General features: G+C 38.5%; 1 protein-coding gene across 1 annotated transcript in view; it reads right to left on the reverse strand.

The window, feature by feature from the left end:
* Positions 1 to 25,030, reverse strand: part of LOC114241757 (uncharacterized) — a 77,063-nt gene that overhangs the window by 29,514 nt on the left and 22,519 nt on the right. Inside the window, exons 2-3 of the mRNA XM_028172716.2 lie at positions 14,249 to 14,371; positions 226 to 370 (exon numbers count right to left, since the gene is read on the reverse strand). Of these exons, the coding sequence (XP_028028517.2) occupies positions 226 to 370; positions 14,249 to 14,371 (268 nt within the window). The remainder of the gene's footprint in view (positions 1 to 225; positions 371 to 14,248; positions 14,372 to 25,030) is intronic.

Consider the following 25,030-nt stretch of genomic DNA (forward strand, 5'->3'; position numbering starts at 1 on the left):
CGCTCCGAGAGCCCCGACAGCGTGCACGGACGTCAAAAACACACTGAACCAGTCGGGGACGCGAGACCGTGTGGAGCGCTTCGTGATTTGTCGGCGCCGCTCGGAGCCACTTCGGCAAGCCAATCACGGCACACTTATATTTTCGTTTCGTTTCATTTCGTTTCATCGAGTTTGAAATCACAACGATTCTAAAGAAGTTTCACTTCAATAAAATAAAAAACTCACTTAGATTTTTATTGATTCTTATGAAAGGGGGACTTTCGGAAGCATTCTTGCTGAAGTTCCGCTCGAGCTCAACCCGGTTCCTTCCTAAATTGGAGTTCCAGTTCTGCCTCTCGTTCCTTGCTTGCAAAGACAAATCTGAGCTGTCCTGAAAACGAAGTTAATTATTAGCATTAACGACGATAAAATTTGTTTATTACTAAAATTCATCTTAAACTGTTGATAACATTATCATGAAACTCCAAAGGTCAACGGTAAATATGTAAATATGCATTTCTATGGCTCGCAAATGAGTATAATAAAAAAAACAGTAGATTCAGTACACTGAGTTTCTGGCCAGATAAGCGCTGCTCTTGCTAGGGCTAATGTTAGTAAATGCTTTTAGGATACGGATTTCCTTTTTTTTATTGCTACATGTGTGGACGAGCTCACAGCCCACCTGGTGTTAAATGGTTACTGGAGCCCATAGACATCTACAACGTAAATGTTCCATCCACCTTGAGATATAAGTTGTAGGGTCTCAAGTATAGTTTATAAGTTCACTTCGTGAAGTTTAATTGAGTTTTTTACGAAGGTTGATTTACTTTTCTTTTATTATATTTCTATTTTCAACGCACTTCCATTACTGACAAAACGAGGAAAAATAATAATTTATACGTAGTGTAATTGTGATTTTAAATCTATATTTAGATTTATGCGGGTGAATAATTATTATGAAAATATGAACTATCCATACGACCTTATAGAATAATAAGAGACTAATAAAGAAACTAAACTAACTAGACCAACTAAAAGAGAATAATAATTAATCAACCCTCGATAGACTAACACCAACACCCAACGCTTATCTTAACTTATTTATAAAATAGTCCATCCGGTTGCAGGATCACATCGTGGACCCTATGACCCATTGAGGGCATCAGCTGATTCCCAAGTGGAGTACATTACGTGCGGAACAACAGAAACTAAAGAATCAAGTAAAATTTCGTTGTAACAAATTGATATATTGTGAACCCGCAATGGATTACGAAAGTAACCGGCAACGTAAGCCCTGCTTTTTACAAGGTCATTGACCGGATTTAAGAAAAAAAATACCTAAATTTTAATTCGAACTCGAATTAACGGTGACTTAAATTCACCGGCTCTATAGCTTTTCTTTGCATTCAGAAACCTTTGCTTACACAGCTTACAAATACCGGTCTTCATTGCATGATCAATAGATAAACAGTGAAAAGTTTTAAGGGGTGTTTTAAGATTATGATCACATCGTGGATCCTATGACCCATTGAGGGCATCAGCTGATTCCCAAGTGCAGTACATTACGTGCGGAACAATAGAAACTAAAGAATCAAGTAAAATTTTGCTGTAACAAATTGATATATTGTGAACCCGCAATGGATTACGAAAGTAACCGGCAACGTAAGCCCTGCTTCTTACAAGGTCATTGACCTGAATTAAAAAAAAAGAACATTTATTTTAATTCTAATTCGAATTAATGGTGTACTTGAATTCACCAGCTCTATAGGTCTATATTCTTTGCATTCAGAAACCTTTGTCCTTACACAGCTTACAAACACCGGTCTTCATTGCATGATCAATAGATAAACAGTGAATAGTTTTAAGGGTGTTTTAAGATTAACAATTAATTCTAACATCATTAATAAACTATATTTTTCGAATTTTCGAATTCGAATGCCACGTACCATCCGGCTATGGAATGAGCTCCCCTCCACGGTGTTTCCCGAGCGCTATGACATGTCCTTCTTCAAACGAGGCTTGTGGAGAGTATTAAGCGGTAGGCAGCGGCTTGGCTCTGCCCTTGGCATTGCTGAAGTCCATGGGCGACGATAACCACTCACCATCAGGTGGGCCGTATGCTCGTCTGCCTACAAGGGCAATAAAAAAAAAAAAAAAATGCGGCTTGTCGTTGTATTGTCCTACCGTATATTATATCGTAGTAGTTATATTAATCTATGATGGTATATAATATGGCTATACTGGTGGCAGGACGTCTTGTGAGTCGGCACGTGAAGCAGTAATGCGTTTCAGTTTGAAGGGTGGAGCAGTCGTTGTACTGTAAAAAGGTCATGTCTCGAGGTGGGTGGCGGAATTTACGTTGTAGATTTCTACGGGCTCCGGTAAACATTTAACACCAGATGAACCTTAAGCTCGTCCACGTATACAAGAATATTTTTTTTGCCCCAAGTGACCTTGAGCCCCGGTTAACGCCACGTGTTGGGCCAAGTCCTAAAGATCTTCTGTACATTACCACATCTCTACTGTTATATCGGCACATTTTCCGACATAAAAAAACAATCGTAACAAATTTAAAAAGGGCATCTTCGTCACTCGTCTACAATTGAATACACCTACTAATTCCAATCGCAGTTGATTCATGATCTCTCTCGATCCCAAAAATTAATTTTCGAGGCATTCAAAGGAGGATCGTCGTCTAAAGTCGCTTAAACCGGAAATTTATACAAATTTAAAGTACTCGCATTTACAATTGTAACTATGAAACCCATTCAACTTTTGTCACATTCAAATTATTGAATGAGCATTTATTTATCAGTTATCACAAATTATTCAGTGCACGCAATCACATATGTCTTTATCGCGGAGTATCCGGACTCTGTCAATAATGTGACATTCGTGAACCTTTAACGTTCTGTCAAGTTCTCAGTGAGCTGTCAATTTGTTGACGAGCTGCCGTGAAAAGCTTATTGACACATGTCAATGTCATGACCCTTTTTTTCAAACGCAGACTTAATATTTGTTAATACTTAATGCCACTTAAACGCCTTCGGTTTTGACACATTAAATTGGTACTAGAGGTCCCGCAGTAGTCGAAATTCGACTATAATTAATTGGAATTGTAAGTTTGTACACAATTATGATTGTATTTTATACTTATATAATCACAAATTTCGCCAAGGCTACACTATAAAAAATATTAATAAAGACAAACAATATTTAATCTATTCTCAAATTGACCACAGACGTCAAGAACAAAAGTTTGACAATAAATAAATAGTATGCATGCGTGTGTGCGTCAAATACATAGTATGCAGTGTGTGTAATGTTTTCTTTATTGATTTCATGTATCTTTTATGCCATATTTTAAAAAAATATTAGCATTGTGCACTTCTTCTCTATATTCTCTATAAGTGTGGAAAATTTCATACTCCTCCGTCCGCGCAATTTTCGTAAAAAGGCATACAAAGTTTTTGCTTCACGTATTAATATACCTAGTCAGGTCATAAATTCTGTCACATGTTTAATGTAAAATAATTGAAACTAGTCTATTCATTATGTAACCATTCATATACCAAAATGAACTTAACAAAACATAGATTCTTATGACACTAAAGTTTATTCAAAATGACCTCCGTGATTTTGAATACAGGCCTTCAATCTGCGCGGCCAGTCGTCTATCGCAGCACGAACGAGGTCCATGTCAACATCGGCGGCTGCCTTAATCAAGGATGTCTTGAGTGACTCCAAATTGGGATGAGGCTTTGAGCACGCCTTTTCCTCCAAGTGTTGCCATATCTTGTAATCAAACGGATTCAAATCTTTTTTTTTTTTTTTTTTTTTTTTTTTTTTTTTTTTTTTTTTTTTTTTTTTTTTTTTTTTTTTTTTTTTTATTTATTGCTTATCTGTGTGGACGAGCTCACAGCCCACCTGATGTTAAGTGGTTACTGGAGCCCATAGACATCTACAACGTAAATGCGCCACACACCTTGAGATATAGTTCTAAGGTCTCAGTATAGTCACAACGGCTGCCCCACCCTTCAAACCGAAACGCATTACTGCTTCACGGCAGAAATAGGCGGGGCGGTGGTACCTACCCGTGCGGACTCACAAGAGGTCCTACCACCAGTAATTACGCAAATTATAATTTTGCGGGTTTCATTTTTATTACACGATGTTATTCCTTCACCGTGGAAGTCAACCGTGAACATTTGTTGAGTACGTATTTCATTAGAAAAATTGGTACCCGCCTGCGGGATTCGAACACCGGTGCATCGCTTCAACACGAATGCACCGGACGTCTTATCCGTTAGGCCACGACGACCAAATCTGGACTGGAGGAGGGCCAATCTTCGTGCCGGATGAAGTCGATTTCACGCGCCGCCAGCCAGTCTTGTGTGCTCTTCGCTCTATGAGCTGGCGCCGAATCTTGTTGGAATACCCAGTGCTTGTTATTGAACATGGTATGAGAAACAGGTTCCACAAGGTTCGTCAGGACTGTATTTTAATACACAACTGCATTCTTTTTTACACCTTTCTCACAAAAATGTACCTCTGTTAAGCCCCAATAAGAAACTCCCAACCATACCATGAGCGAGGATGGAAAATGACCTCGTTGGACACGCGGAATACGGTTGCTCGCTTCTTCACTACTGTGTGCGTACACCTTATCATTTTGTTTGTTGTATCTCTCTTCTACGGTAAAAATTTTTTCATCCGAAAAAAGAATTTCCCGATATTTTTTTCCCGCGTACCGCTTCAACAAAGCGCGGCATCTCTTCAGTCTCAGGTCCATTAGACGAGCATTCAAACGATGTCCTGTTTTTCTTCGATATGCCCGAAGCCCTAAGTCTTCATTTAACACACTTTTCACCGTGGTTCTGCTTAGCCCCATCTGAAGGGCCAACAGCTTCTGCTTACGTTTGGGATTTCTTTGAATTCGCGCCTTCACAGCTTTTATCACTGCTGGAGTCCTACCAGACCGAGGGCGACCACTTCTTGACCTGTCATCTACACTAGAGTCTTCATTGTATCGTTTGATGGTACGATAAACGAATCTTTTGGTTATATTAAAATTTTTCAGTATGTTAAAAATTTGAATTGGCGCGTAACCGCAACGATGCAACGCAATAACTGCAACACGGTCTTCTTTAAGCGTCCACTTCATATTTAAAAATGAGTAAAATTCTAAAAGTATACATATTTATTTTCATGAACAATTCGAAATTCGAATTCAATAAACTTTTTTGTGGCCAGCATTCTAAAAGAAAAGTTTTTACTGTGAGACAATACTTATGACCTGACTAGTTATAGATATACATTACGTCAGAAATAAGGAAGAACTCGATACCAACCTATGCTCCCACGATATGCTTCCAATTTAAGACTGTCATGAATTTGGGAATGAGAAGAGTTACCAATGAGTGCGTAAATTGATATTACCAGCTGACCAAGCCGATAAACTATAATATTTGGTCTTCTAGCCAATTTAGTTTAATCTGAGTACATGAAAGTACATTGATATAAGCATTGTCTCCAAAACAGAACAACACAATTGGGGAATTTGGCTGTTTTCACCTCAAACACTTTTTGACTTTTCAAGGTCCCATGATAGATCGCGCAAATTGCGCCCAAAATGCAAAAAATACACAAGAAATCCTATTCATATAGAGATAGCCCCTTTGAAAATTTGCCGTTCAAACCAAACCTACGATGTAGCCGACCAATTATAACCCTTATGTGATTCGAAACGTCTCCGACCAAACCAAGAAGGAGAGCAAGTTTAAACTAGTTTGTCCGTGTATTGAAACAGAAACATCGGTAAAGGTGTTACGCCTATCCATAACTGATCGAAAACCCAAAGGATTGTGGCGGGTAGCCATCATACAACGCAAGATAATTGACAGATGCCTGAATCTCGCTTACGACATTTTCAAGATAAAGCGCATATATACAAGTTCCGAACAACAACATTCGGACCGTCGGTCTACCGAGCAATATCACCCGCTCGGTGGAAGATCTTCCCTTTCGTCGTTAAGCCCTCCCCAAACTAGTGACCTCCGACGTGATGTGAACACGCAACCTTCTGATTCATCATCAGCGCAACAAGAACTTCGGCTACCACAATCCCCTGCATTCTCGCAGATAAAAGCACGTCATTGACAGTCGTCCCACAGCAAGCCAGCATCGCAGCCTCAACAGGACCATCGCAGCCGACTCACCGCGCTTCCTGGTCCTACGGCACGCAACTTCACTGCCTCATCACGCCGCTACAGTTCATGGCAGCCCACGACCGGATCATCAACGCTTGGGGTCACACATCTCCGGCGTGGCAGCTCTGCACACATGGACTACTGGCGACACGCACGCAGCATTCAAGCTCAGTCTCGACTCACCGCAGATTTCGAGCAGCACTGGCGACACGCACGCAGCATTCAAGCTCAGCCTCGACTCACCGCAGGCTTCGAGCAGCACTGGCCCTTGCAAGCTAATCTCAGCACGGACAACGCTAACTAAAAAATGACACGACCTCCAGTCTCGGAGGGGAGTGATGTGGCGGGTAGCCATCATACAACGCAAGATAATTGACAGATGCCTGAATCTCGCTTACGACATTTTCAAGATAAAGCGCATATATACAAGTTCCGAACAACAACATTCGGACCGTCGGTCTACCGAGCAATATCACCCGCTCGGTGGAAGATCTTCCCTTTCGTCGTTAAGCCTTCCCCAAAGGATCAAAGCTATAAATAAAGATTACATAGCTTGACGTATCCATAGAAGGAAGTCTAGAGAGCAAAGGACTAAACTGCAAAGCTGACTCCGCGATGCAGGACTAACGCTGGGAGCACACGATACGACGTGAGACAGACCCTTCTTAAATCGCTTTACAGAAATGTACATCGTGAGCTGTGATCTTAATTATATACACGAATTTGCAACTCGTTTGTCAAAAGCAGGGCGTTGACATAAAACTTTCTGTGTGGAACGAAACAGCAAAATTAACTTTAAAAAATTGAACGCATTTGCAGACGATTCTGCCAATTTTAGTTGATTTACAACCCTAATTAATAAAATCATCATCCGACTCGACTGGAGTTTCTGGTTAAACTGGGCGTAGACACGTTGTTGACGGCACAGCGTGACCACCAAATAGTTCGAACTCACCTCCTTGATCCACGTCTTTCCCCTTTTCTCGCGCCATTTAAATACGTTCATCCTACGGCTAAAAACTGAACATTTCTCACACTCAACTTGTTTGATTTGAACATTTCATAATTGTCAATTAATTAAACTTCATTTAATACGAACGTTGCAACGGCCACGCATGACGAACACTATACACAGAACTGAATAACAAAACGATATGATTGTAGTGATGGGAAATTGAAAATGTATCGATAAAATGTTTCATTAATTCCATTGCCGGCTTGTTATAACCTATTGCGAGTAAGAGTTCTTTTGTATATGTAATACAATATAAAGATTGCGGTAGTGAAAGATAGTGTATTATCGATGTTAATATATTAATATGTGGTACCTAAATAATATAGTGAATGATATTTTCCAATTCAAAATCATTGTAAAATGAAATCCATATAAAGAATCGATTTAAAAGAGTCCATAATACAAACAAGACGAAAATCGTCGATTTGTGACTTAAGTCTTTTTTTTGTAATAATTTAATGCTTATAAAAATTTAAACATAAATAATTACGTAATTGACAAAGCATTCGCGAAATCCCTATTTAAAAGTTGTTCGAAACCAGGAAAATTGACAATTATCCCGTTGAGCCAACTCTAGTGCTGACCACCCAGTGAGTAATACAATACAATAGCTCCTATTATCCTTTTTCATCAATCACCATTATTATGGCGATGAAAGAGACGACCTCAATTTTGTTGTTCTGTTCACGTTTTCGCTTTAGCTATAGATGTAATATTAAACTGAGATAAAAAGGAAGAATTGGTAACAGCCATTTTCAAGTGTCTACTATTTGCGTTATAAGGACAGAGATCGGCAACAATAAAAGCATTTAATTATTTTTTTCTAGTGTACATACGTACATAAGCTCACAGTTGTTATAGGAGCCCATAGACATAACAGCCGCCTTAACCATAGGCGCCGGGCGGGTCAGCGAGTAAATTTAATCTATGTTAACAAATAAAGTAAACGCTGTTGTTAATTCCGTTGTACCCACCAAAAAGTCTGATATCGCGATAATAAATCAGGGTTGATTGGTATCGCCATTCCTCGTAGTGAGAGCCACGTGAAGGCAGAAAAGGATATATGGATAAAACAGTGAGATCTCTCCTCGAAACAATCACCAAGTGGCATTTTGGTTCAACTATCACAGTCCAGATAGCTGTGCCGCACGGTTTCATATCGACCAGCTTCGGGCATCTTAAGAAGCCTAAGCTGCCCAATTGGACCAGGTAGAAACTGATTAGTTTTAGGCGCGGATTTGTGAGCAGTTTTGTGCGCTTTGGTGGTTTAATAACTGGCACATTGAGTTGCAGACATCGCCACCAATGTGAAGCAATTTTGTTTTTTTTTAATCATGATTTTGTTATCTTTTTGGTACTTGAAAATTTATATTTTACTGTAATATCAAAACGTCCCTCCCTATGACACGTTGCCATCTTTTATCCTACCTTAACTGATAGCCTTGAGAGGCTATGTCAGCGTAACTTAACAAGTAGGTGATCTCATGGGGCTCAAGCCTGGCGACGTTGCTAACACTAACCCTAGCAAGAGCAGTGCTTCGCAGAATCTACCACCGGATCGGAAAAGCGACCTTCTGAGTAGATCCGGCGAGAAACTAAGTGGGCTGTGTCTGTGGGTTAATTTACTCGTCGAGCTTTTAGCGAGCCTTATTTTCCTTGTTTAATTTTTATTACACATTTATCGCTCTAGTTACTGGTGGCAGGTAGGACGTCTTGTGAGTCCGCACAGGTAGGTACCACCGCCCTGTCAATTTCTGCCGTGAAGCCGTAAAGCGTTTCGGTTGGAAGGGCGGCACAGGCGTTGTACTGTTACAGAACTGAGACCTTAGAACTCTTGTCTCAAGGTGGATAGCGGCATTTAAGTTGTAAATGTCTATGGGTTCCGGTAACCTCTTAACACCACGTGGGCCGTGAGCACGTGCACTCATCTAAACAAATAATAATAAAAAACAAGCTCAAGATCAATGATTCCTGGTTAGCGTAGTCCATGGACACCGAAACATATATAGCCTTTGTAGAGAACGGAAGTGACACAGACAAAGATGGCCTATTGATTCCTATTGATGACGGTTGATATTCCTACATAAACATTTTACATTTGACGAAACAACAAAAGAGCCGGGAATAGATGTTATGACATTAGGGTTTCGCTTGTTTTATCGGAGCGAAACTTCTAATATGATGTTTTACACCCAGCCAAGATTTCAGACTCCCAAGATAGCTAATCGGTTTGTTCATCGTTTTCTATTAGTATACTGACATCTATGGTCAGTTCACTTTGGCCAAAAATGACCTTATGGGCAATAGAAGGCGTTTGGCCAAGGATCCAGAACAATTAAAAAAAATGACGCCTCTCTGATTTTCTGTTCAGACAACTTGAATTTTAACTGTCCAAATCTGTTTTAGATCGACTAATTAATTTTGGAATAATCATCAAGCTGGCCATATGTGGTGGATCGTTGCAACTTAGCTCCAGTAATGGCGAACGCGCAGTGCTCTTTCTTGCAATGTAAATAATACTGCCGATTATAATATAAATCTGACTTCGATACACTAACTCAACATTTATGTTTATCGATAAATCTTCTGACAAAATGAAAGGAAATGTAATTATTCACGTCACTAACCAGTTATCAGCGCAGACCGTCGATTTGTTAGGAAGTGTACGTTATCTATGCTTTATTGCTTCAAACACTGATTAGTTGTTACATGTTGTGTTAGGAAAGGCAGAAAGTCTAGGTCTTCCAATATAATTTTAGATTTGGAGTTAATTGCAGTAACTTGTGTAGGGATTGTGGGAAGGATAGGTTTTATGATCCCATCTATTTGGTTGCGAAATTTTTTCATGATGATGATTATAGGTTGACTTTTTTTATTATTATTATGCGCGTTCCCCTGTCGAGTCATTGTCAGGGACATTTTTTAGGCTTATTTGCTTTTTTGCCAATTTTATTTTTCACTATCTGTAAATTAGGTTCGTATTTCGTTCTTTTATAATTTTCGTTTCTCTGCTTATTATTTTACATTTTATTTCTTTGTCTGCATTTACTTTTTTCCCATACATTATCATTTCTCATTCTCATTACATTGTCTAAATCTGTTATATTTCTCATTGTAATAGGTTGACTTTAAACCACTAGATGAACCTTGGTCTTAGAACAAGTGGCCGGGGTGAAAAATCTGGAGACAGAATCGAACTTAAGTACCACAGGTGGGATACTGTGAAAAATACCGCCCTGTGACATGATATTATATAAATTGAGTAAAAGTCTGTAGCATGATTCCTGAGTTAATATGTACTAATAGGTGGGAAATTAAAACTTTTTAGGCTAGAATAATGCATACGCTAGCGCTTCGTGCCCATGATGTATATTGTGTGTATTTTAATTTATGAATATGTTTAATGCGGTTCACACTTCTCAAAGCTTTTAAAATTTTACTCACACAACAATTTTCTCTGATTTTGAACATTTCACCATCCCGGCCTAATCTAACCCCGACCCTGTCTGTCTCTAGGCTTGTCGTATTGATCCTTATGTTAGAATATGTTTTTTTTTTCATTAAGCATTTCATTAAACACGTGTCATGTTCCGCTAAATGTTTGTATTGATAACGGAATTATCTCTGAGTCACCTTTCGCGATATTTAAAATGTCATACATTATTTTTCTGATGCTAGTATATTGATTTAAACTAAAATATATAAAACTGAGATAAATAGTATCCAATCTAACTAAACCGGTCGGAAATGACGTATTTTGTTCCTCATAACATGAACGTCTTAATTTTGTGGATTTTCCATTGCTTCTTAAGGATAAATTTCCTCTCAAAGGAACCTATTTACCGATACGAAATAAATATAATCATGACCATCATCCGTCTTGAAACACGGGCCGAAGTAGACGCTCCCAACCTTGAAACTGGAACGCATGACTGCATTGAACAAGGAAGGGGATAATAGTGGCAGGAAACGGCCTCACAATATGATATTACTTCTTCATCTGGAACACGTACTTCGATGTACAAATTTATTGGACAAAATGATAGTTACTTCAGTTTGCTTAGTGCTAATTTTTTAACTGCTCGATCGCGTAATTTTTTTGATTTTTTATTGCCTAGGTGTGTGGACGAGCTCACAGCCCACCTGGTGTTAAGTGGTTACTGGAACCCATAGACATCTACAATGTAAATGCGCCACACACCTTGAGATATAAGTTCTAAGGTCTCAGTATAGTTACAACGGCTGCCCCACCCTTCAAACCGAAACGCATTACTGCTTCACGGCAGAAATAGGCGGGGCGGTGGGTGGTACCTACCCGTGCGGACTCACAAGAGGTCCTACCATCAGTAAAAGTTAACTCAAGTTTTATGGAATTGGAAAAGCGCCCCTACGTTTGCCGTTAAATCGAGAAATGAAAAAACTCGCACTAAGCACACAGGCTTCAAATTCGAAAAATACGAAATCAGTCGATATCTATCGATCCGGTTACGTCTAAAGCCACTGGTGACCCACTATTTTGGACTTTATTCGCTTTGACGTACGAAGTCTTAAAACCGCCAAATCTGATTCACAGTTTGATCCATCTACGCTAGTAAATAAAGCCAATCAGTTGGGCTTAGTCAATTGTAAGTACAACAGGCAGTAATCAGAGATAACTTAGAAAAGAAAGGGCTCTTTCATAAAATCTGCGAGCCTCATTCAACTGGCACCGGACGCGGTGCTCCATACAAGCACCCACATTGTATTCGCGGGCATAATGACGTCGGTGTAATGAAGATAATTTGCATATTAGTTTGGTCCAGTCGTCCGCTGACTCACGTCTCGCTGAATTAGTAAAGAAAGATTGGAAAACCCGCAGTTAGATATCGAAAAGCGGTCATAAAATTCTTTGCTGACGTTTTATACTTTTACTGGTGGTAGGACCTCTTGTGAGTCCGCGCGGGTAGGTACCACCGCCCTGCCTATTTCTGCCGTGAAGCAGTAATGCGTTTCGGTTTGAAGGGTGGGGCAACCGTTGTAACTATACTGAGACCTTAGAACTTGTATCTCAAGGCGGGTGGCGCTTTTACGTTGTAGATGCTCATGGGCTCCAGTAACCACTTAACACCAGGTGGGCTGTGAGCTCTTCCACCCACCTAAGCAATAAAAAAAAAGCCCGACGGTTGTGTAGCAATACGTGCACTTTTCTGTTATATTCATTTTTCAAGAGTGAAGGCTCTTAACAGAACGTTAGGTGGTGGTGGTACGTGGCACGACTGGTTTCAACAACTGAATTATGGTGAAACATAAAAAACTTAAACATGGTGACGAAATAACTACATCGAGGGCTTTTTTTTTTATTGCCCTTGTAGGCAGACGAGCATACGGCCCACCTGATGGTGAGTGGTTACCGTCGCCCATGGACTTCAGCAATGCCAGGGGCAAAGCCAAGCCGCTGCCTACCGCTTAATACTCTCCACAAGCCTCGTTTGAAGAAGGACATGTCATAGCGCTCGGGAAACACCGTGGAGGGGAGCTCATTCCATAGCCGGATGGTACGTGGCAAAAAAGACCTCTGGAAACGCACTGTGGATCACCGCAGTGGCTCCAGGTAGTATGGATGAAATCTACTCCGGTGGCGGGCGGTGCGATGGTAAAAACGAGATGCCGGTATCATCTCGAACAATTCCTCAGAGCACTCCCCATGGAACGTACGGTAAAAAGGCTGGAAAGGGTGGAAAGGCTTATTTGGTTTAAAATACATTTTTGCAACTTTACGGGAGAGCCATTTAAAGTTTAAAATTAGGTAAAATTATCATAGCAAAAAAGAATTCTTCGGCCATTTAAAATGGAGTACAATTAATTGAAGTTCAATTAAAAATATCGAACTGTTAATAATAATACCAACGGACCTTTAATTACAAAGATAAATGTCGCATATTAAGCAAAATGTCCCTTAAATAAAATAGCCTTCACTCCTCGATATAGTTAGTGTTCGTCATAGCGGTACGTACATTACCGACATCTCATACACAATTAACTCAACTTTGTTGCACAATATTTAAGACGTATTAAATAATATGAATTGCGATTGTAATGTTAATATAATCAATGACTTCCATGATGAAGGATTGTGTGAAAAAAATTAAACTCGGAAAAAATATAATTTGTGTAATTACTGGTGTTAGGACCTCTTGTGAGACCGCACGGGTAGGTACCACCACCCGGCCTATTTCTGCCGTAAAGCAGTTAGTGTTTTGGTTTGAAGTGTGGGGCAGCCGTTGTACTATAAACTGAGACTTAGAACTCATGTTTTAAAGTAGGTGGCCTTGACGTTGTTCATGTCTATAGGCTCTTATAGCCATTTATAATATCTTATCTTCATTTATAATATATAAATATATTATATTTATAATACTAAGTAAGGCCATGAGTCCGACCATCCACCCATCTAATCAATAAAAAATAGCATCTGATATTTTTTTCCATGCCTTTTCAAAAGGTATTCTAAGTTTTTTTTTCCAAATAGGAAAAAAGGAGTAACTGATTGAAATAATATGTGTACTAAATATAGTTTTGTTAAATGAATGACGATTCTCCCATGCAATTAATTCTTCATCCCAGCATCCCCTCTTTGTGATATCCTTCCAAATGACATTCCCCGGCCTATTAACATTAATTCTTTATTAACTGTAGTCTAGTCTAATCATGTAAATATTCTGTGTAATTTTTTATCTGCTAATAATGTTTATCTTTAAAGTAGTTAGTCTAACATATAGTTCTTTGTGCTGCTCTTAAAACCACAGATTCGCGTATGGAAAAACTGACCAAATTTATTTGTATTTAGATTTAGTAATTTGTTTCCTCTCTAAGCATTCATGTTAATTTTTGTACATACTTTGACATTGGCAAAATCAATGCCAAAGGCGTTGGAGCCAAATTCTTATAAAAAAAAAACTTAATCTTGTCTCAAGATGAGTTGCGGCGTCTGAATGCTTGGCATCAAATTGGCGGTTAGCTATTCCTCACATTCCGTTTTCTTTATAGTATCTATAAGAAAACCTACCTCTGGGTAAGGTTGGCTGATCCTCTGGTCCCGTCTCGGCTGTCGGTACTGGGTAATCCTTGGTATCACCAGCGGAGGACGCTGATCCCTCGTGTAGATGGCACATTCTTCAGGAGTTATCCACTGCGGATAGACCAAAAGAAAACTGTTAGAATAATTTTAAATGGAATCGAAATATCGAATGGTGCACTCAGCGTTGTGCTAACATATTACAGGATTGGGCACAAAACATTACTTGTTCGTTTATTTACAACAATGATGGTATAGGTGACGCACTCATTACTAGAAGTGTCCTTTAGCCAAGTAAAGCAACAATATAACCTTCAATAGAATAGTTAATTATTTAAATTAAATAAGACTTCATGTAGTGAGTAGGTAGCGGTGGTCGTGGTAGCTCGTCTTTGGTTCGCGTCATTTAAAATGATTCATTCATAAAATGCTTTTGTACGTTCTTCTAAGTCAGGGGTTCCAAAACTTATTTTGTCTACTGCCCACTGTGAGAATAAATTATTTTTTAGCGCCCCCATTTTTTCACCTACTTAAAACCACTCAGTGTTTCGCGTCGTCTCGTCTCAGTGGGTCGCGTTTCGGATCCAGTGTTAGATTCAGCGAAGAACTGCTCTTGCTAGGGTTAGTGTTAGCAAATTCGTTAGGTTAGAGCCCCGTGAGCTCAGGTACTCGCCCGGTGACGTAGAAAAAACGGTTAGTTGTTTAAGTGCTCTGAGGAATTGTTTGAGATGATACCGACATCTCACTTTTATTATCGCACCGCCCGCCACCGTAGTAGAGTTCATCCATACTACCTGGAGCCACTGCGGTCATCCACAGTGCGTTTCCAGAGATATTTTTTGCCACGTACCATCCGCCTATGGAATGAGCTCCCCTCCACGGTGTTTCCCGAGCGATATGACATGTCCTTCTTCAAACGAGGCTTGTGGAGAGTATTAAACGGTAGGCAGCGGCTTGGCCCTGGCATTATTGATTACGTCCATGGGCGACGGTAACCACTCACCTTTTGAATCGTCACTCACTCTTTGAATCGCTTTTAAGCTGCATATTAAGTTTTTTTTATTGCTTAGATTGGTGAACAAGCACACAGCCCACCTGGTGTTAAGTGGTAACTGGAGCCCATAGACATCTACAACAAATGCGCCACCCACCTTGATCTATAAGTTCTAAGGTCTCAGAATAGTTACAACGGCTGCCCCACCCTTCAAACCTAAACGCATTACTGCTTCACGGCAAAAATTGCCGGGGTGGTGGTACCTACCCGTGCGGACTCACAAGAGGTCCTACCAGTAAAATAAGTATAATTTTGAACAATAATACTTATACATAGTTGAATGAAGAATGAAATAAACGTAAAATTACCTTAAGTCTAGGATTGTTTAGGTGATTTAAAAAACCCGATGATTCAAATCCTCATTTTCACATAATAATAATAATTTAATATAAATACTCATTGAATTCAATTCACGAGAATAGATAGTTACATAAGAATCCGACAAATATGTTACGGGCCAACAAAGTGAAATCTAGGTTTTGTATTTATTGTCGAATCACGTGCTTATTGTTATAACGATAAATCCGTTCTGATCACGTAATCGACTTTATTTGTAAATTTAAATAGTATTTTTATACAGCTCTCGCTTCAGACGTCATTCGTTCTAAAAGTGTCTGCGACCTACCTCGAGACGTGGGGTCGAAATTGCGATTGAATTGTTTAACGATTGCCGCGTAATCGTATCGAATTTTTTGATAAAAAAAGGACAATTAATTTTATTTATTTAATACATTTGTAGCCTCTATACGATTTATCTTAAAAAAAGTTAATATGTTTTAAAGATGACATAAATAGAATTTCGAATATTGAAACATTAGAAGAAGGAACATTAGAAATATAAAAGCATTTTGAAATATTGAAATATAAAAATAGTGATAAAGCCATAGCTTTAAATGTTGTTTCTCTTTATAAGAGCAACTTAATTTGTGTTATAGTTTTACTAAGCTAAAGTGTATTTTGATGTAAATAAAATAATACATTATACATTTAACAATGTGTTGCAATGTTGGATTAGAGTTAGCGCTATTAGTCTATATATTAATAAGTGAAGCAAAAACTTTGTACCCCTTTTTACGAAAATTGCGCGGACCGAGGAGTATGAAATTTCACACACTTATAGAGAATATAAAGAAGGAGTGCAGAATATTTTTAGTAATACATTAAATCAATAAAAAAAACATTACACACGCTACCATGTATTTGACACACACACATAAATATAATCTTTGTTTATTGTCAAACTTTTGTTATTGCTTGAAGGGTGTGGTCAAACTGAGAATAGGTTAATATTGTTTATCTTTAATATTATTTTTCAATAGCGTAGCCTTGGCGAAATCTTGGATTATAGAAGTATATAATAATAGTCTTTGACAATAGAACCGTAATGATGGGTCGCGTTTCCGATCCGGTGGTAGATTCTGCGAAGCACGGCTCCTGTTAAAATTCGTGTTAGCAACATCATCAGGTTTGAGCCCCGTGAGCTCACATACTAGTGTATTCTCTCTATCTCTCTGTCTTAAACGCTGAGATCCTCTTGCCGGCAGAAATACGAAGGCACATAATAAACAGTTCGCCCAGTAAAACTTTGTTATGAGTAAACTGACGGCACCTCCACTGCACTGTGTACGTAAATAAAATAGCTAGCCTTGGTATGTTTCGTAACCAGGATATGAACGTTACGAACCGATGACCGATACTATCGTGATTCATAATGCATTCGGTGCAAAAAATATTGTTATGTTATGTCAAATATTTAGAATGAAGTATCTTAGTAAGAAGACTCGTAAGGACTAAGCCCTTTGAGTTAGTGTAGTGTTTTTTCTTAATCGAAATAGTGTTAAATTAATAGTGACAGAACTAAACAACACATGAACAAAGTGCCTTAATAGACACTTAGTAATATCAGTGGACTTGATTCTTAGAGGCATTAGTTAAAATAGTAGTTTATTTTAAATTAAAATAACTTATTAGCCTTATTGAGATAGATTGTAATCCTAATATCGTGCCGCACATCAGTTTGGTACATTACATAAATAAATAAATGAACAATATTTAGCAGTTATCCTAAATGATAGGTATATACCTGATCTCGTCTATTGCTAGACTACGTTTTTTTTTCCTACCTAAGCTGATGGTCGAAAGAGACCATGTCAGCGTCACCGGGCTAGTAGGTGAGCTCACGGGGCTCAAACCTGACGATGTTGCTAACACGAACCCTAGCTTTTTTTTTTCTCCCTACCTATGCTGATAGCCTTGCGAGGCTATTTCAGCGGAACCTTAACTAGTAGGTGAGCTCACGGGGCTCAAACCTGATGACGTTGCTAACACGAACCCTAGCAAGAGCCGTGCTTCGCAGAATCTACCACCGGATCGGAAACGCGACCCACTGAGAAGATCCGGCGAGAAACTCTGTGGGCTGTCTGTCTGTGGGTTAATTTACTCGCCGAGCCCTTCCTTCGTCGCAAGCGACAGATTCGACGAGAACGATGACCGGAAGGCTACGTGTGGGACTTAAACCATATAACATTAAATCGGTCAATGCGTCATTTTCTTCAAACAGCGAATTTAGTTTTACTGCACTAAATTGGCCAACCTGGAGTGATGTCAAGAAAGACGCGAATTACAGGGTTAATCGTGAACAACTTGCAAGGGCCCTATGTACCAGCAGGGTACCCTGGGACTTTAACAACAACAACAACAAATTGGCACACCAGTTCAGGGCTCAACTGACACTGGCTATCCAAGCCACAGCACAAGCGTCGGGTTAAGGACAAGTCACTTCTCTAAAGAGCCTGATTTGGAAAAATTATTCACGAATCTAAAAACTCACGTGGTCACAACTGTTCCTTAATATCAATTCAAAAGTTGAATCACCTTAATGACCTCGAGCGTTGTAGACGTAACACTGAAACATCATTGGACCCTTTCTAACTGCAGCAAAACAGCTACGTTAGAACGAGACTGGAAGCAATGCCAATGAGACACGATTAAAGTTGATGATGAATGATTGTATTGAATGAATTCGTTTGACTTTATTCTTACACTTAGCTCTTGTACTGTTATAAGCGTCAATGGTTCAGTCAATGTTTTATTAGCTTAAACTAGGAGACGGGCACTGCGTTAGTCATGTCTGATTGTGACATTCGTGAACACTCCTGAACACAAATACATAAGGTTGGGGAAAAAGTTTCTTCGCATTTTTTAAGAAAATTCACTAAGGTTGGGGAAAAAGTTTCTTCGTCTTTTTTAAGAAAATTCACATTTCTTCGCATTTTTTAAGAAAATTCACAACATTTTTTAATATAGTTTATTTACGTTTAACTAAAGTATGTAGGTACCATTTTGTTTGATAACTTTTTGCCATCTTGTAGGTACATGGTCCCATTGCTATAGAAATTTTGGGGCTTCTGATCAAAATACCGCGACAATTGGTTTTGGCAGTCCTCTCGTGATGTTAACCTAACACTGCCTAAAGAATTCTGAAGAGACCGAAACAGGTGGAAACCTGAAGGTGCAAGGTCAGGACTATACGGCGGATTCATTAACACCTCCTAGCCAAACTCTCTTAATTTTGACTGAGTGGCTAAATATGTGTGAGGCGTTATCATGATGAAAAACCACACCCCTTCTGTTGATTAATTTCGGCCGCTTTCTTTCAACTTCTTGCTTTAATCTCATTAGTTGTTCGCAGTACAAATCAGAATCGATGGTCCTGCCTGGTGGTAAAATCTCATAATGAATAATTCCCTTCCAATCCCACCACACACACAGCATCACCTTGTTGCGAGTTAGCCCGGGTTTCGCAACAGTCTGTGAAGCATGACTGGCCTTTGACCACGACCTTTTTCGCACGTTCTTGTCGTACGTGATCCACTTTTCATCACCAGTTATCAGATTCTTCAAAAATGGTTCGGTTTCATTATGTCGTAATAAAGAATCACAAATGAGCACACGGTTCATTAGGTTTCTTTCAGTAAGATCGTGAGGTACCCAAATATCGAGCTTTTTTGTGTACCCAGTTTTTTTCAAATGCGCCAAAACTATTTTGTGGTCAATTCCCAGTTCTTCAGCTACGTCGTAACTACTGATATGCCGATCTTGCTCCACCTTTTCAAAAATGAATTCCATTTTCTCCGTAATAGGGCGACCAGAGCGACTTGCATCTTTGACACCAACATTTCCAGATTGCAAACGCTAAAACCAAATTTGTGCTACTCTCACAGATACTGCAGGTCCATAAACATAGTAATTTTTTTTCGCGGCTTGAGTTGCATTTTTACCTTTTTTGTAGTAAAATTTTAAAATGTATCAAATTTCATCATTAGATTCAGTCATCTTGGCAGTACGAAAAATAAATAAAAAATCACACGTTTTCTTAATTTGAATTTGAAATTATCTTCTTTAAAATTTAAACTTTTAATGATATTAAAACCAGCCATACACAAATAGTATAGCCAAAGAGATTTTATAACAAGTTCATACATACTATAATGCGAAAAGACTTTTTCCCCAACCTATTACAATGCAAGTGTTCACCAGACACGAGCCAAGAAAGGGCCCGTTGACATGACGTGAGGTCGAAATCTCAATTACTCTACCCACACCAATAAAATCTCGCGACAGGCTCGGTCACAGTTTCTAACCCTAACGTCTTTTGATGGGATGAGATCACACAGGCCCGTAAATAATTTTAGCCTAGCCATAATTTATAAGACCGCCAAAATCTCTCGCATATTTATCGAAGAAGATGCGCTACATTCTCGGCTGCGTGAATTGAGTGTTGTAGAAGACAGCTAAATAATTTAATAGAAAATGAGCTTTAACATCCTACGAATATTAAATCAGCATATTTCGATCACCATTCGCCTATTTCTGCCGTGAAGCAGTAATGCGTTTCGGTTTGAAGGGTGAGGCAGCCGTTGTAACTATACTTGAGACCTTATAACTTATATCTCAAGGTGGGGGCGCATTTACGTCGTAGACGTCTATGGGCTCCAGTAACCACTTAACACCAGGTGGGCTGTGAGCTCATCCACGCCTCTAAGCAATAAAAAAAAGCCTTTCACCTCTCGATATAGATATACCATGCTATCGTTTCCCAGACGAACAAAAAGAATGAACAGCAACAAAGAAAAATATACACGTGTAGTTAATTACGATTGGTGTGAAAGGTCTTCTTCAATTAACATACTGTTTCGAAGCATTCATTAAATATAGAACGATTTTTAAAAATCGAAACAGTAAAAACAGACACAGTGCGTAGATATTGCAGTATAACAACGTTACGAACAAAGCGGATCACGTGGCCCGGATTGCGTCAAGCTTGATTTCAACAATCAGTGACTATACTGAATACTGGTAACCTAAATAAACTTTAAAATACATAAAACAAATTAATCTTACACTGTTATTTTTTAAGCGGTCAAAGGAGAAAAACTAACTAATCGCCATCTTGGGATATGAGATAGTAGTCTCGATTACAACGTATTACAGCTGTGCTTCTCCTTAAACTAGAGCGCAGGACTGCCTTATGACCGAAACTAGTGGCCCCGCAGTAGTCGAAAATCGACTATATAAGTTTAATCATTATTATGGTTCTATTATCAAACACTATTATATTTCGATAATATAATCACAGTATTCGCCAAAACGTTGGTCCGACCAGATCTCCGAGCAAACCAGCGGACCACTTAGCGCTGCACTACACCAGGCAACTGACCGGAACCGATGGAGGCTGACAGTCGACAAGCTAAAACGGAGTCACGATCCTCAGCAATGAGGGAGCGATGGAGAAGAGAAGAGATTCGCCAAAACTGCACTATAGATCAATAATATTAAAGACAAACAATATTAATCTATTTTCAATTCGACCACCGACTTTAAACAATAACAAAAGTTTCCCAATTGACAGTAAACAAAGAGTATATTTTTTATGTATGTGTTGTGTCAAATACATGGTAGTGTGTGTAATCTTTTCTTTATTGATTTAATGTATATTTTATGCATTATTTAAAAAAATATTAGCATGTGCACTCCTTCTCTATATTCTCTATAAGTGTGAGAAATTTCATACTCCTCCGTCCGCGCAATTTTCGTAAAAAGGGGTACAAAGTTTTTGCTTCACGTATTAATATATAGATAAGCTAGTGGTACTTAGCCGAGCATGTTCACATACAGACTACCATGACATGGGGTAAATTGGGATTCTGGGGTAAATTGGGACAAACCTGCGGAAGATTCTCAAAGTACTTGTAGCACGGAATCTACCTAATTTTCTTTAAGGTAATATTTATCAATGTATAGAAGAAAAACCAAGTTAACTATGGAAGTACTAAACATGAGTTTAGTTGGTCCCAAAAATTCGTCAAATTAAATTTAAAATAGTGGTTGAAAAGAGCGTTTTAAAACAGCTTAGAGAACTTTTAAAAAAAGTAATATTATCGTTGTTTTTTCAATAAGATCACAGTTTATATAAGTTTTTAATACACCTGGAAATACCACAACAAACGGTAAGTTGCAATATTCTTATTTTAAATACAATATTTCGACAAAATAAAAAATGTATATTTTTTCCTTTTTTTTTGGGGATAATTGGGACGTATGTAGGGTAATTTGGAACGAGACTGGAAAAATTAGGGACGAGAAAACACAAAATTGGAACGCCAAAAGACAAAATAGGGATGGCTTGTTAGGGTTGTCACTGATATCTTATAATAGATTTTTTAGCCTATACTATCAATTGCGTGATGTAAAGAAGGTTAATGTGTTTATCAGTTAGTTTATGTAAGTATTATAGGTAAAAGAAAAGTATATATATAATTACTTTTTTTCGCGACATTTACCTTGTAATATCTGCCCGGTCGTATGTTCTTTATAGCAATAAAAAAAATTAAAAGTTAAAAGAACTCAAACGAATCAAAACTTTTGTTATTTCAGAATCTATTCACGCGTCGAATCATGATTTTGTTAACATTCACAACGAACACACACAAATAAAAACAGGCCTCAGATTTTAAATGTAACATTAATTAAAAATCCGAGATATTCAATTATGAGTGAGTGCATTAATTGAGTTTAGTTATTTAGCTTAAAAAGAATTTCTTTTATTTTTGTTATTATTGGTAGTAATCAGATAAAGCTGTTTTTTTATCTTATTCACCTGATATCTTACTCTTGCTCAAAGATCATTTTGAAAATGTTGATTAAATAAAATTGTATTAATGCATTTCCAGTCCTTTGTTTTCTATTTTTTATTCTATTTTATGATTTTGTTTCAGAGTTGTGATTTTTAAGGAAATTAAATAATAATTTTCTAAAATATAACATGCACATACTTTTTTTGATCATTGTATTGTTGATTATCATTCACGTCACATCGCTTCGGAATAGAAACCAGCTTAATTTACACTATGTTGTGTATTGTGCTTAAATTATGGATTGTATTCATCATTTCGGTCCATATAAATAATTTTATGGCACCTACCTATATATCACAGTACTGCGAGTTGACAACCCTTACAAATATCCCAATTTAACCCTTAACCGTGTCAATTTACCCCGGACGCTGGGTAAATTGGGACGGCCATTATTTTACCCATTATTTCTTTAAAATGAATAATTAAAATAATGTAACGGTTTTTATCACCTAGGTACGTTCAAGACTCAACTTATTTCTTTGGTTGAGCAGTGACTATTTAATTGGAACTATTTTAAAATTCAATCTGAAGGTCGATTTTGTCCCTATTTACCCCATTGTACGGTATGTGTCATTTGTTTCATATGTGCCATTATGTCAAACTGTTGGCATTGATCATATGAGCTCCGCAGATATTGCAGTAACTGCTATATGCAATGACATCTGAAGGTAGACGTAAATGATAGCATTCGTGTGATAGCGCCCACAAACTGTGTCTCGTCTTTGTTAAAAAAAAAAGCAAGTTAACTCACTGCTATTTTCTTGCGCTACGTTCAAGGTGCGAGCAGTTCCCTATATCAGCCCTGAACAGTTCGATGACCTATATAACAGCTGACGTTTGATACATTACTATAGGAACTCGAATACTCTTCATACACATTTACGATTTTAAAAACCTTCGAACGCAGTTCAAATATCAGTGATTACCTTATTGTATGATGTATATTTATTGCCTTGTCATTATCATATTTTTTTCTACGATTTTTTTATCGCCTTTTCAAGAGCACGTAACTATACTTGAGACCTTAGAACTTATATCTCAAGGTGGGTGGCGCATTTACGTCGTAGATGTCTTTGGGCTCCAGTAACCACTTAACACCAGGTGGACTGTGAGCTCGTCCACTCATCTAGGCAATAAAAAAAATACAGCTGAAAACATAGCAGATGACAGTGTCAGGCCGAGACCAAAGAAGTTCTCTGTCGTTGTAAGGTAGAGCAAAACACGGTTCAATACACTGGCAGATTGTATAGTTTTCATTTAGCATATCAGGAAAAGTTTAACGACAGCACCACCACTAGCTGGCGTATAAATCGTTTTGTAGAGATTCTAAGTTTAGCCTTAATTGTGGATAGTGGTCGTAGCGTAATAGGAACCGAATAGATATGAACATACGAATTTGTATTTTGTAGTTATAGTGGGCCAGAGGTGATCCTCGTGAACTTACTATTAGACCTGAAGTTTTAAAAAAATATTCGAACCTGTGTGCTCAGTGTGAGTTGTTCAACTTCTACCCTACGTTTGCCGCTAAGGGTGCTGTTGCAGCTCCATACAAATTTGAGTTAACTTTTACGCTATCGAGAAGTTAAGAAACTCGCACTAAGCACACTGAGCGGTATCTGTGAACGTGAATCTACCATAAGGAAGCATTGTCATCACACCTTATTTCGAAGAAGCGCGCTTACACGGAACTTTCATAACTTCGGATCGCTATCGAGTCGTATTCGATATTATCAACAATAGTAGAAGCCATATTTTTAGCATCGACTTTTAACAGCACATGTAATGTGCGATGTGTATATTTACGTGTGTAGTGTTGTCTATGAGCTGAATGTACCACAAATAAGAAAGATTGTGTTATTTAGACACTTCACCTTTTCTTTGTTATAGTTAATTGTTATCTACCTATTATTTAGTGAAACAGCAGAAAATATAGAAAGTTAGCGGATTCATCAATAGGAAAGTTGGTACATTTTGTTTTATTGCTTAGATTGGTAGATCAGGACATAGCTTGTCTGATGTTAAGGGTCACCCGACCCCGTAGACAGGAGTTTTAAGTCTCAGTTTGCCGCCCCGCCCTTCGAACCGAAACGCATTACGCTTCATAGCAGAATTAGACAGGATGGTAGTAACTATCCGTGCGGGATCACAAGTCGACCTACCACCAGTAAAAAAATTAAAGAACACTGGAATACTTCAAATGTGGGATGATGTATAATGTCCAGTTCATGTAACGACCAGTGCATTAGATTTGAATATTACCGCTTAAAATAAATGAGGCCGGTTGAGGAAACCTGGCGACTAGTGATAAGGTACATAGCGAGTGACTTTACCCCGACTGCCGCACTGCAAGACCTTTTTTTTTTCTACCTAAGCTGATAGCCTTGAGAGGCTATATCAGCGTAACCTTAACTAGTAGGTGAGCTCACGGGCCTCAAACCTGACGACGTTGCTAACACGAACCCTTGCAGGAGCCGTGCTTCGCAGAATCTACCACCGGATCGGAAACGCGACCCACTGAGAAGA

The sequence above is a fragment of the Bombyx mandarina genome, chromosome 16 (assembly GCF_030267445.1).
Source record: "Bombyx mandarina strain Sakado chromosome 16, ASM3026744v2".
Taxonomy (NCBI): domain Eukaryota; kingdom Metazoa; phylum Arthropoda; class Insecta; order Lepidoptera; family Bombycidae; genus Bombyx; species Bombyx mandarina.